The sequence below is a fragment of the Orbicella franksi genome, chromosome 11 (genome assembly GCF_964199315.1).
Source record: "Orbicella franksi chromosome 11, jaOrbFran1.1, whole genome shotgun sequence".
NCBI lineage: Eukaryota > Metazoa > Cnidaria > Anthozoa > Scleractinia > Merulinidae > Orbicella > Orbicella franksi.
In genome coordinates this window covers 23426024-23440494 of record NC_138155.1, presented here as the reverse complement: position 1 = coordinate 23440494, position 14471 = coordinate 23426024, and the positions used below count along the sequence as shown (strand labels likewise).

General features: G+C 37.8%; 1 protein-coding gene across 1 annotated transcript; it reads left to right on the top strand.

The window, feature by feature from the left end:
• The first annotated feature begins 107 nt into the window (after positions 1-107).
• Positions 108-13448, top strand: LOC145502688 (rab GDP dissociation inhibitor beta-like). The gene is made up of 11 exons (XM_081482035.1): positions 108-275; positions 3923-4030; positions 4131-4221; positions 5816-6040; positions 6633-6741; positions 7593-7643; positions 8614-8866; positions 9655-9763; positions 10484-10628; positions 11534-11588; positions 12162-13448. The coding sequence occupies exons 1-11, from the start codon at positions 231-233 to the stop codon at positions 12303-12305; spliced, it is 1335 nt and encodes a 444-aa protein (XP_081338161.1). The 5' UTR covers positions 108-230; the 3' UTR covers positions 12306-13448.
• The last annotated feature ends 1023 nt before the right edge of the window (positions 13449-14471 follow it).

Sequence of the window (14471 nt, the reverse complement as noted above, 5' to 3'; positions counted from 1 at the left end):
AGTTATATTTTGTTATTTAGTTATATTTTGAGGCCCAATTTCAAGGGTTCATCTGAGCCCCATTAAGATTTGTCCTCGCCTTGGACACGAGGGGGTCCACGAGGGAATGATGATCTTTGAGCAAGCGCAGTAAAGTTACTCGTGATCTCCCGTCTCTGCCTTCCTTACAGTAAAGGTTCACATCCGATTGCTTCCTTACCTCGGGTTTTCTTCGCACTTAAAGTGAAGTCATGGATGAAGAATATGATTGCATCGTTCTGGGAACTGGACTGAAGGTTGGTTTTGCAACATCTTTCGAAGGAATCTGTAGCCGTCACTTGAGGCGGTTTTTAAAAAGCATGGATCTTAGATCGAGTTTCACACCCATTTGGAACTTCCTTCACTCAAAAATCCTCGCGATTTCATGTAAAACTGGAATTACTAGGGAGAAGGAGTTTCTTTGAGAATCTTCACTTACATTCAACCAATAAGTTGATTTATAAGCTAATCCTGAAGTAGTTTAGAGTTCGAATTTCGGGTGTGTTGCGAGGTAAGTTGTATCAGCTTTGAAGTACATCCTCGATCGATGTAAGCTTAAAAGTTAAGTTCTAATTCGAAATGATGAATGATTGGTACAATCTTACGGTTCCTGAAACTCTCAAGTGATGTCTACAGTAAATAATGCGTGAAATTATACTTGTAGGGAATTATTTGGCGTGTTTATCTGAAAAGTTGTACTGTACAACATAAACATTTAGACTACAGCACAGCTGGTTCTTTTCCATTTTCTCTTTTCTTTTGAGCCATTGTTTCAAAAATGTGATTTTTTTTCAATATAATAGAATTAGAAGAAGTTCTTATAAGACCAAGTTGCACTCAACTCTGCCAACTATCGTAATGGCAGCATAACCTAAGATTGTTTTTGATTGTCATAACATTTGTTCACCTGTATGAAATCTTATGTGACCCAGATTTCACAAACTGAAAGTAATTATTAATGATTTTGTCTGAAATAATCACAATTAAGTGAAGTCACTTATTCCTAGATTGTCTTTGCTTAAACAAAATAATTATGTTTGCATGAAGACAAAATTATTTTGTGGCTTGTTCCTTTCAGTTTCAAGGGAAACTGACAAGGGTTTGAAGTTTCTTGTTCAACATTAATTTTTTTTTTCTACCAAGCTTATTTCCTCGTACTGTAGTCAGTGATACCAACTGAAATACATGTACCCACATGATTTTGCGGGCAATTTGGAATAAATAACTGGAAGTTAATGAGATGAACTGAACTGAATTGAGTTTGCAATAAGTTTGACGTTTGACTCAATACACCAAATGCAAATATGGTGGACCACTTGGTCAGCGCCCGGGACGAGTTCAACAAAAGTGAGGCCAGTCAGGCTTTGATGTTTTGTTTTGGCAATGCTTTCCTGGAAAAGTCTTGCTTCTTCATTGATCTGATCTGCTTTATTTTGCTGTGCCTATGAGTTGCTGTGTTTCTGAATGCCGCAAGAAGGGATAGAAATCTTCCACCATTCGCCTCTGAGGGAAATAGTGGATCAATGCAATTCATTGAGATGAAGGAAAAGAGTTCCTGATCACCATGGGAACTTAAGTTTCTTCGCTACATTTCAGGATAGAAGATCTTAGAAAAATCATTTAAATGACAAGCTTATGTGGTGTCTGGTGGTGTTACAATACCATTTGCATGGCCAATGCCTTCCCTAAGGTAAAGAAAAGCTCCTCTTGAAAGACATCCTCTGTCTCAAAAGAAGAAGTTGTTCGTGTCCATGTCCACTTGCACAGGATTGCACAAAACAAATACTGTGGTGTAATAACCAAGCGAATGAACTTCAACTGCCCCATTGTTGAAACCAGTGAAAGCATTTAGCCAAGTGACAACGACTTGGACCTAAATGCGATCACTTTATTTTCTAAGATCTTCCAGCCTGAAATGTAACAAACAAACTGAAACGGTTCCTTCTGCAATTATGAACTCGTTTCCTTCATCTGTTTTCCCCTCAGAAGCGAGCGAGGAAACTGACAAAAAAAACCCACTTTCTTTGCTGTAGAAGATTTCACTCCCTTCTGGTGCATTCAGGAACACAAAAATGTGTAGGGAGGATGAAACAGAACAGAGTAAATCGACAATGAAGCGCTTTCTTTGCTCTGCTTGAGACGGATAGAATATTTTGGTCTATCTAAATGTGAATTAAGTTTGACATCTGATCAAACGGAACTTTAACTCTTTGGATGGACTCTAATTTCAATTTAATTTGTTTTATGCAAAGTTTAATGTTTGCCCTGGGCCTTGGTGTGAGTGCAATCTGTAGTCTTTGAAAAATTTCAAGGGCTTATTAACTCCAAATTGTACCAGAAAAATCAATGTGATTTCTAATTGCATTAATACAACAATGCAAATAAAAACAGACTATTTAGAGACTTTTGTTATACATTAATTGATTATTTAGGCAATAGGCTGTACTCTTTATCTTCCACATAACCTTTGGAAACTTCTGGAAGTTCCTCTCATACCTTCTGATATTGTTGAAAAATCTTTGACAGTCCTTCGACGATCTTCGAAACTCATCAGAAATCTTTAGAATTGTTAAGGTAAAATTCAGAAAACTCCAAAAATGTTTGTGATATTTGGAAACCTTCAGAAGTCTGCCTAGTACATTTGTTTAAAAATAATGGTTCATGTTTAATATATTTGGATTTGTCAAGTTATAGATATAGGCTGGAGACTGGCATGGAGAGCATGAGAGAAGTGTTACAGTTGCTCGAGGTATATCCAAGAGCGACTCTAGCTTCTGAAGTGCTCTCCAAACTCCCTAGTGTGCCCATAACTTCAGCTTAAAGCACAAAACAATTCTTTCAAAACATAGCAACAGAGATCAGGAATAGGTGAAAAGTAACTTTTACATTGTATTTGTCAAAATGAAATGAAATTCTCTGTCATGCATTTTAGGGATAGACTGACTCTGTCTGGTTCATTTTCATCATCTTTGTCAAATGAATGCTTTGTGGTGCTAGAAAATCGCACCAAAAGACCATTAAGTACTATTGAAATTAAAATGGATTTTACTTGCTTAATTTGAGCAACAAAAATTCTGGTTACATTCATAGGTATAACTTCACCAAACGGTCTTGATAGCTCAAATGTAACAATTATCTTTTAAAACACAACAACGCTTTTCAGTTTTCATGTTAATGAGCATCTCTTTCGGAACAAAAATTCCCACATTTTCAAACATCCAGCAGTGCGTCTAAAGGTTGTAGGGATGAGTGTGATATTTCTTGTTTTACGATCCTCGATCATGCCAGCACTTATTCTCAACTTAAAATAAAAGAGAGTTTTCCATATTGAACAGTTGAAACCTGAACTCAACAAACAAGTTGAGCATGTTTATCTGTTGTTGCCTTTCTAAATTTATCTACTGTTATTTACAGGGAGTTTTAGATTATTTTTCTCGTTTGTGTTTCATTCTATTGGTTAGTTTAAATAAGTTTAATGGTTAACAAATATTTTAATTCATAAAGGTTCATTGTATATGAATAGTTATATGTACCGATCATTTTGTAAATCTTTTCCATACATTCATTATGGCTGATGATGATGTTTGAAACATGGAAACGTGTTCTGAAAACTGAAAAGCGTTGTGTTTTTAAAGATAATATGTATAACTATATTTCAATTTGGATTTTAAGGTACAGTAATAAGAAATGTGTTATTATCTCCAAGAAAAAGTTACAATACTTGCAACAATTCAGATAAATGTGAATTTAATTAGTGCTCACCATCCTTATGAGCAGAAGCATACATCGTTTGAGTTACGGATGCATGCTTGTGCTTTTTGATTTATATCACGTAAATTCACTGGCCACTGCTTATAGAAGAAAAGTAATGCATAACTGAGGATAATTTGCTCTGATTTTGCAGGAGTGCATATTGAGTGGTTTGTTGTCCGTGAATAAGAAGAAAGTTCTTCACATGGACAAAAACCCATATTATGGTGGAGAAAGTGCATCAATCACTCCATTAGAAAAGGTATTGTTTGTTTTAAATTTAGTTTTTATTGCTACAGTGTATGGCACTTGCCATCTGTTCCATTAATGGCTACTTACATGTATTAATCTTTTTTTTGCAGTTTTACGAAAAGTTTGGAAAGGAGCCTAAAAAGTTAGGACCATCAAAGGATTGGAATGTTGATCTTATTCCTAAGTTCATTATGGCTGGAGGTACAAAAGATACATACTAGTTAAGCAAGGCTTTCAAGTGGTATTCCATGGAGTTTCCCATGAGTCACTTGTATTTTTTCGATATACACACAAGCCTTATGTCAAGCATGTATACCGAGAAAATACAAGTGACAAGTGGGATTTTCCAAGGTATGCCATGAGGGAGTGTTGCATAGCTATTTTAGACCATACTATATAAAATACTTTCTACCACAATTGCTACTAATCTCGCAATCTGATTGGCTAATTTGCTGTTGTTGATAGGAGTCCAGACAACATTGCTCACCTCAGTGGGTCACTCAATGCCTTTTTCAGCTCGCACTTGATTTTCTTTGACGTTGATATTGCGTCATCACAGTGGTCAAAATTTGTTGTGGACTCACTGGGCTGCGCCTTGTGAGTCCACAACATTTGGACCACTGTGATGACGCGTATCATTGTCGATAAGAGTACAGACCATGCTAAACCACGTTTGATTTGTTAAATGGTGAACACCATCAACACAATATGTGTGTTTGGCACATGATGGGAAGTTTGGGTGTAATTGCATCAAATATACAATGTCTAGAAATCCTGTATTCTGATTGGCTGTGTTTGCTATGGCATGATGTACATTCTGCCATTGAGGCATGATGCCATTGGTGGCCTTATGGATAACTGGACTTTGGCATAAGCAGTCCAGTTTCAAGCCTTATCCAGGGTCATTAGGTTGTGTTCTTGGACAGGACAAATTACACTCAGGGTGGCTCTCCCCACCCAGGTGTATAAATGGATCCGGGCAAATTTAATGCTGGGGGGTAACCCTGCGATGGACTAGCATCCCATCCAGGGGGGGGGGGGGGGTAAAAATACTTTTAGTTGCTTAATGCTTAAGAAACCAGGATAACTTCTGGCTGTATAGGACATTCGGTGGCCTGGTGCCAACTTCACTTGCCATACTCTAGAAAATGCTCTACAGTGCACCTTGGCTGCATTTGCTTGTAGTAACCACTAGCATGCAAATAGTAGTTAACATCTTAATGACGTGAGCAAGGAGAATTCGCATATTGTTTTTCCTTTTTCCTGCATTTGTTCCTGCAAATAGAGAGCACTCCATTTTCTATCAAGTTTTAGTATCATCCAAGTTCTATTGGAAATCTGCAGATCTAATTGGTCCTCTCATCGTTTTTTTATTTTTCTGTTATTTGCTGATAGACAATGAGCACATGTGCTGCTCTTGAAACTGAAAATTATTCTTTATTTTAGGCTTTAAAATACACAAAATTGTAGGTTTTGTGTTGTAATCCTTTAGAGTGTCTACTAAATCAATTAGAGTACTCACCCTCCATTTCTATGAGCAATAGTCAACTGATTATGCCTTGTTAACTACTTGCTCATAGAAAACTCGTGGTGGTAATCTAATTGTTAAATAGAAACAACCGTGAAAGATAAGGAGAACTCAAAAATGCTGTAGAAACCCCCTCCTGCCGCTCATGGTCGCAGACCTTTCTTTTTCCCTCAAACTTCCACTCATACATGTTTGAATGGCTCAATAGTAACACTGAAAATGTTTCCTATTTCTTCAATAATATAATTGTTTTCCTGTTATTGTTAGGGGATCTGGTTGGACTGTTGATTAAAAGTGGTGTTACAAGGTACCTGGAATTTAAGTCAGTTGAAGGAAGTTATGTGTACAAAGATCAGAAACTTTACAAGGTGCCTGCAGACGAGAAAGAAGCCCTTGCAACCAGCCTGATGGGAATTTTTGAGAAGAGAAGATTCCGCAAGCTTTTAATGTTTGTCAATGACTTTGAACCTAATGATCCAAAGACATTCCAAGGTGAGGCAATTTTTTCCTTACGTGCATGTTCCCTTACACCTTGTTAAAGCAAACAGAGCACAGAGTTAATAAGAAAACTAGTCACATAATCCTTGAAGGGCTGTTCACCAGCCTAAAAAAGAACTTCCTATACTTAAGTACTATATTGAACAATGAGATTATGAGCTCAAGATTTCTAGACTCGGGTGATACATGTGGTTAATGAGGCTGCAGGCCAAATCAGCTATCACCTCATAGGAATTGAGAACAAATAGTGTTGAAAAGTAATCAATAAACTACACTTAAAGGGCTCAAAAAAAAAAGTGCCATCTAGTCATCCAGGACAAGTTAATGTTCTCTCTGGGCAAAGGATTGGGCAAGTCTTCTGCCCACTAAATGGTTAAAAGAACAACCTAAGACTTAAACCTGCCTAAAAAAATTTGAGAGTTTCTTGTCCCAAGGGAAGCTGGAATTCAAGTTTTTTAAACTCCTGTAGACAGCACATATGTTTTGTACATAAGTTGGGGTGAACCTGTCATACAATTCCTATCAAAACGCTAAAAATAAAATTGTTTCAAATTTACATTCTTAAGTTCTCTATTAATTTTTGCAGGTATTGACCCTGAAAAGACAACAATGCAGGAAGTGTTTGAAAAATTTGGTCTAGATGCCAACACTTCCAGCTTCACAGGGCATGCTTTGGCCCTTTACCTCAATGACAAGTAAGTGGTACATGCACATTAGCCTGCAGTACAGGCAGATTAGGCAATGTAAGTAATTGTGTTTAGCAATAAAAAAAAAATAATAAAAAAATTAAAAAGTACAGGCAGATTAGCGGGCTCCAGCGCGATACATGAGCGTGCGCGCATGAGGCATGAGAACGAGTGCAAAGTGGGGGTGGGTGCAGTATACACTGAGCTAGAAGAATTCACAGAGAGCAAGGTCATTTAACTGAGTTTATTTGTGACAGGCATCCTGCATACTGCTAGGATCAGAACTGCCGAAGTCATTGTGAGTGTGATAAGTGAACAAAGATGGTGAATTTTAAGTTCGGTAATGAAATGTGAAAAGTGAACTGATCAACATAACATGAGCGTGGGACAAAGAAAAATCTGAGTCCCCGACAGGAGTCAAACCCATGACCTCTTGGTATCTGGGACTCCGGGACATCCACACATGTAATTTTCATTCTTTAGTTCGACATTTCTATCTTGTTGTAAACGTTACATTGATTGCAAACCCAGTGTCAAATTCAGGGCAAACCGATAACAGTTTCTGTTATAAATCGGATCAAAATGATTATGAACCGAAACATTATAAACAAGGTATGAAAACAACTTAGCTGGCCATTAGATCATTAGCCAGGGCAAAACATTAGGATGATGTAATGAGCCGTTAGGCAAAACTTGTTAGCCGTTAGAATGTTTACTTCACACAAAGCGTTAGAGCGCTTTGAAGGCTGTTAACTGTTTGTTGACAGTCCATTAGTTTTTAGCCATTTAACAGATAAGCATGTAAGTATGTTTTCCCGTAAACAGTCACCATTAGTCACTTTGTTTTTTGTATATCCTAGCTATTTGAAAGAACCTTGCAAGGCGACACTGCTAAAGATCAAATTATACAGGTTAGTGACCAGAAACCAGGACGTTATTTTAACCCAGTTACTTATGGTTCTCACACCTACTGTCTAGGGCTGTCATTAAGTTTTGACTCCCCAGTGGCCCTGATCTTCACACTTGTAACAAACTTGTTACTTTATGGGTAAATTGTATAAACTACAGGCAAGTTCAACTGTAACACAAGGGCCCATCAAGCATGTTCAGCCATGAAAAGTGCTATGGTGTTACAACCCTTACTGACAACCCTACCATCCATTTATTTTATTTGTTCTTCTCAAACTCATTAATAATTCATCAAGTTAAAACAAAGAAAATCACAACTGTGAAGGAGGTTTGGATACCCGGTGTTAATTAGCACAGATTTTGACGATTTTACTGCTCCGTTTACTCCTTAGTTTTTGCTTCAATTGAGAAGATTTATCAAACACTTGAGACAGTGTTTTATCAGCTATCCAATCACCTCAAATTTTGTCAAAAATACTCTGCTGCACATCATACTTTCAACTCTCTTCTCAGTGTTTGGATATCCTGATGAAGCACTGGCACTCATGTTTGATATAAATTATTACATGAACATTGTTCTTACCATAATTGCTATTAATCTCGCAATCTGTTTGGCTAATTTGCCATTGGCGATAAGAGTCCAGACAACGCTGCTCGCATCAATGTGTCACGCTCTTGGTCATGCTGTGAAAAAAAAAAACATTTTTTTTGATGTTGATATTGTGGTAAAAAACAAATCGAATGTGGTTTAGTGTTGTCTGTGCTCTTATCAACAATGATATGCGTCATCACAGTGATCAAAATTTGTTGTGGACTCAATCGGCTGGACCTCATGAGTCCACAACATTTCGACCACCATGATGAGGCATATCATTGTCGATAAGAGTACAGACAATGCTAAACCACATTGGATTTTTTAAATTGATAGTCACACAGGAACCTTAACCTATTTCGCTTCATTGAAATTTGTAGTGAATCCTTAGCCAGATACGGCAAGTCACCATACCTATATCCATTATATGGTCTGGGAGAACTTCCTCAGGGGTTTGCCAGGTTAAGTGCGATATATGGTGGCACCTACATGCTGGATAAGCCCATAGAGGAAATCAAATATGATGAGATGGGCCAAGTTTGTGGTGTAACTTCACAAGGTGAAACTGCCAGAACCAAAATGGTGATTGGTGATCCTTCATATTTCCCGGACAAAGTGAAGAAGGATGGACAGGTAAATGCCTCTCAGGTGAAATGCAAAGGTTGAAGTAGTTTCAAACGTACAGGGGAACCACCTGTAAGAGGTAGTGTTCACTCCAGGTTTTGCAATTCAAGCTGCACAATTTTTAAGCATCTTCATAAATTACTGTCTGAGAAAATAATGATGTTCTTTAATTTGGCACGATCAATCATGTAAACTGTGACCCCACATGATTTTTGCATAAATTCGACCTCTGGTAAGTGGTGTCCCTTGCGACCAGAAAATTTGTCCACACAAAAGATGTCCAGAAATGCGGCTGAGGGGCTAGGTGCTCACCAGCTAAAAGAGAGCTTGTAACTGGATAAAATTGCCCAGCATCAGGTTCATAAAACAAGTGCCAGTTGAGTAAAATCATCATTTTCACAGATGTTTCTGTTTTGTTGGTGCAAATTTAGTTTAGCTATGTTTCTGCAAAATGTCTGAAATTTTTGTCCAAAATTTGTTTGAAATGTGATGAAAAGTGTCTGAAAATGAAATGTCCAAAATTTTAATGTCTGAGTTTTTTGCGACTAATGTAAAAAGAAATGTGATTAAAAAAAGTGTCCAGAAATTATTAAACTGAAATTTTTTGCAACTAATGTAAATAGAAAGAATTCAGTACTCCAAAAATGGTTTTTGACGATGGGATAATTTACCCAGTTACCATTCTTAAAACCATTGTTGTAATTTTAGATTTGTTTTCTGTAAGTCTCTGTTTTGTACAAATTCTGCTGATTTTCTGCCAAATATGGTTCAGCTCACGTTTTGTCTTCACATGATAGGTTGTTCGCTGCATTTGTTTCCTGAATAAGCCGCCTCCAATTATGGCCAAGGATGGTTCTAAATCCTGCCAGATCATTATTCCTCAAAACCAAGTCCACAGGAAGTCAGGTATTTTTCCTAATCCTTTTCCTACTACAACCCTGTCTGCATTACACTGGAGGAATTTGAAAACCATGTTTTCACTCTGAAACCGCATCAAGATAGTATTTTCCATCCACACTGTGCCAGAGGAATTAAAAAAAAACCAACAATCACGGGTCATTTTGGATTTGTGTTCGAAAAAAAACTTGGGCTGGGAAATTGCATGACTGTCATATGATTGTTGTAAAACTCCATTTTCAAAATGTTTTCCATCCACACGAAAACAAAAAGCCAGCATTTTCAAATTTCTCTGGTTTGAGGAGCGTTTTCGAAAAGCTTTGTTTTCGTGATGGATTAGTGCAGATGGTAGGCCTAACTGTAGAAATAAAGCTGTGATTTTAAATTTCTCTGTTGGGTTCTTGTTATCGTAAAAAACAAATTGACATCAGTTTTTTATGCATCTGTCCTCTTTTTGATGATAAATTTTGTCATAACATTGTCAAAGTTTACGGTGGAACCACTCACAACCACTTTGACAATGTTGTGATGCAATTTATCATCAATAAGAGAACAGACACATAAAAAACTAACATCAATTTGTTAAATCATATTATGTGTACATAGGGGACCTATTTATTAAATTGGAGAAAAGCCCCAGCAATTTAGGGCTGAAAGGATTAATGTGACAATGTGCGTGCTTGTAGCAATTAACCTCTTGAGTGGTATTTATTCACTATTTTTTTCCAGATATCTATGTTTGTGTTGTGTCATTTGCCCACAATGTGGCACCTAAAGATTACTACATAGCTATTGCGAGTACAACAGTTGAAACAAGCAATCCTGAGGCAGAGCTGAAGCCTGGGCTTGACCTTCTTGGCCCAGTTCTAGACAAGTATGTACACTTCAAGAGTTATCTGACTTAAGGCATCTGTGACACCAAGTAATTATTCTTGTAAACTGTCTCACGAACAAGTTGCACCTATAATTGCTCAGTGTAATGCCTCGTGAATTAAATGTGTTTTGTAATGTTTCCTTTTTGCAATGATTATGACTCTGGGAGTTGGGGTATAATGGAAAGAAGTGGGAGTTGGGGTACAATTGAACCCCACTATTTCAAACCGTCAGGGGAAAGAAAAAACAGCTTGAAATAGTGGGAGTTTGAAATAGCTGATAGTAAATGACTGAAGGGCAAATCAAGGGGACATGGTTTTGAGTAGGAAATAACGGGGCATTCTAAATACTGTATGTGTAAACTGCTGCTTATAAGCCCTGGGCTTATACAACTTTGTAAGGGCTTTGAGATGTGCTGATAAATGGAGGGTCTTATATGCGAGGTGGCTTATATAACAAGAATTTAGGTTTTTCATTTACTGGTAATTAAGCTTGAAAACATCATAATAAAACTAATTCAAAACAACGAAAGCTAGAGGGGGGCTTATAACCGGATCTATATCTATTTATTTGGTTTACAGGTAGATGGGTGTATAACTGGGGGGGGGGGTGCTCATGAGTGTGGGGGAGGGGGGGGCTTATAGGCGGCATTTTATGGTAACTGAGTGCAAGTTAGCAAGTTCCAGCTCTTTATGATATTTCTTAACTAGTAAGATGCAAAATTAATATAAGCCCATGGGAAGGGGGTCTTATCAGATGGATTGTTTTGGAATTTTGAGATTTTGGAAGTTATCTTAAGAACTGCTTTTTTCAGGGAGGTTAATTTTGTTCAATGGTAGTGGGGTGGGGTCTTGTTGTGAGAGTTTTGCAGTGTTTGTCCCTTATTAGTTTTTGGTTTGATTTCAGGTTTGTTTGTGTAAGCGACAATTTTGTTCCAATGGATGATGGTAGTAAATCTAAGGTAAAGTTGTACTGTCAGTAAGCCAATTCATAAGGTCTTCATTTGTATCAATCTGCAAATCTGTAAGAATGAAACAGCTTATTTACAAGTATGTTTTAAACCCCTTTTTTATGACAAACAATTCTTCTTTTTTTGTTTGGGATGCTCTGAAAATGCCTAGTGCCACCTACTACAAAACATTATAATTTCAGAAAACAAAATGTGCAATTTACAGTGGTCAGTGCATGTAGCTACAACCAGCTAGTTCACAGGCATGCCACCTGAACTTAAAAAATAGATATACCATTAACCAACTAAACATAATGGGGTTAAAAATCCCAACTGACAGGAGGCAGACCAGTTGGCTATGTAAAAGCCTGACCAAAGTGTTGAACTAAAGTCTACCAAGAAACAACTCCAGCTAAGTGGTCAGAGCAGGACTTGAACCTGCGACCTCCGGATTTCAAGTCTGGTGCCCTAACCACCCGGCAACGCTACCTCCCTATTTTTGAAGAACCCTTCAACAATGCACACTAACCCTTGATTGACTCGCTGTTTTTTGTTGTTGTTGTTGTTGTTTTTATTTTCCTTTAGGTGTTTATCAGCACTTCATACGATGCCACCACACATTTCGAGACAACATGCCAGGATATTGTAGATATTTACAAGCGCTGCACAGGGGAAGACATCGACTTCTCCACAGTCCAAAAAGATTTGGAAGCCTGCACTGCAGAATGAAGAGAATATTATGGAACATTTGCAGCTAAACGAAAGCCAGTCTAAATCTCAATGTGTATTGGTTATATCAAATTGTTCTTTATTCAATATGAATGTGTTCTGCCTTGTTCTGCTGGTAAGGATTCATGGAAGGCATCCAAAATTGATGGATTTCTTGAATAATCATTGCTGTGCACAATCCAAGTTATTTTCTTTTTTTTCCCAACCATTTTCACAATTTTTGTATGTCTATGTTATTCAGTTTCGAGTTGTTTGTTGCGGGAAATGACGTGAAATGTTTGAGATGGGCGCATTCAAGATTGTCAAAGGTTTTTTCTTTTGGAGGGGTGGGGTGGGGTGCGTAGGGTACTGGATGGTGGAAGAGAAGTGACAGTTACGCATGTATAGCATTTCCAGTACCTTTCCTTCAACAACACCCCCTCCCCTCCCCCTTCCCCACATTGCAACACAATTCGTCTCTGGTTGGTTGATTTTGTAAAGCTTTCTTTTGAGGTACCATAGGATTCGGCATTTCATCATTTCATTGTTATGCAAGGCATGGTTCACAGATGGCTGTAAGATTAGAAACTCTGAGCACACAGGAAGCTCAACCTGTTGTTTTTTTTACTCCATTAAAACCCTTGAAAACTTCAAAAATGATTACCATAACTTCTTCCTAATCTTGAACCCAGACCTCTTACGGCCAAGCATTGAACAGACTAATACCTGGGCATGAGATTACCTTCTTTGAGACAAACTCTCCCAACCCTAAGAACAACACTTTTTCACAAGCTTTTCGTAGTCGCTAAATGTATGTATTTACCAGTGAGGGAACTCTTTTTTTGAGGTGAAATAAGTTCTCTGTGTCCTCCAGTGAGAACGGCCAAATTCTCTTTTGTGTCCTGAATGATTTGGGTGACTGACAAGCCAAGAAAGCGAAGTATGTTACTCTTAAGTGCCCGTGATAGATTATTGCAGTGATTCATGACTTTATTGTAATAGACTTTGAAAGTAAGCATGTAATTCATTATGACGAAGAGTTCAATTTATTAGTAGAAGATTATCCAGAAAAATATTAGAACTAAAACAGTCGTTTATGTGAGTGGAAGTGTAAAATCTAGCTGTAGTGTTGTGTAGAGTCTGCAATAAAGGAAATGAATTGTAGAGCCTCGGTTTGGTTTGCTTACGAGAGCGAAAGAGCAACTTTGATTCCAGTCTCTCTCTCCTTTTCCTTTCTCGTCGGTACAAAAACGCTTGATGGAAATTCGAGGTATACTTTTTTCACAAGTAAACCGTCGGTTTAAACCGAGCTGGTCTTAGTCGTCTTTCGGTAGTTGGAGCTGATTCTTGCCTTGAAGCGCGAGATTTTGTTAGTGAGGTCAGTGAGGGAATTAGTGGTTGTTGAGACTTTCTTGGAAAATTCGAATGGGTGTGGGTTTTGAGGTTTGGGTTTTGGTCGTGTCATATCGTGTAGTCCCAGAACATGTCCAACCCCCACACATAAGGGATTGGAATTTCCTAAGGGTAGGGTTGGGGTTCTGTAAGTAGTTAGTAGCTGTTGAGATTCGAATGAGTTTGGGTTTTGGCCATCCCCACACAGAAGGGATTGAAATTTCCCAGGGATAGGGTGGGGGTTCTGTAAGCAAAATGTATGAAGCTTAATGGAATTTCCAAAGGAGTTTCGTGGGGGCGGGGGGGGGGGGGTGGAGATTCTTAAAAAAAAACATCCCTTCCGTATGGGTATTGATATTTTGTGGGACTACACAGGAGAGCAAGAAAAACACCATTTTTGTTTGCTTGATGAAATGGTTCGAGTTGAAAAGGTTGAACATAATTCAGCAACTTTTTCATCAATGAAAAAGAAGATTTTTGTAATCAGGCAATCAATCCCTACCTTCCTTTTTGTTACACCCAGTTACCTGTTATTATTAGGTATAGTGGATTAGAAAACAGCCCAAAGAAAGTGCGCGCGTTGTTTGGTTAAAAATCGTGTATATATTTAACAGTTAGACTATGATCTCGAGATTTCAACCATCACCTCATCGAAATCGAGAGCGTATAATCTAAATGTTTTAGAACAATTCTAGCTAAATTTCCTTCAAATAACGATTTCCAATAATTTTCATTGTAGTAATGATTTTCATGCTATGGCGTAATGGAGCGAATTGAATTGTTATATGAAACTTG

What these genes read in the sequence shown, in the direction of transcription:
- LOC145502688 (XM_081482035.1), top strand. Translation starts at nt 231, where the DNA reads ATGGATGAAGAATATGATTGCATCGTTCTGGGAACTGGACTGAAG. An exon ending in CAATCACTCCATTAGAAAAG is followed by an intron (nt 4,031 to 4,130) that starts GTATTGTTTGTT and finishes TTTTTTTTGCAG; the next exon opens with TTTTACGAAAAGTTTGGAAA. An exon ending in GCCCTTTACCTCAATGACAA is followed by an intron (nt 6,742 to 7,592) that starts GTAAGTGGTACA and finishes TGTATATCCTAG; the next exon opens with CTATTTGAAAGAACCTTGCA.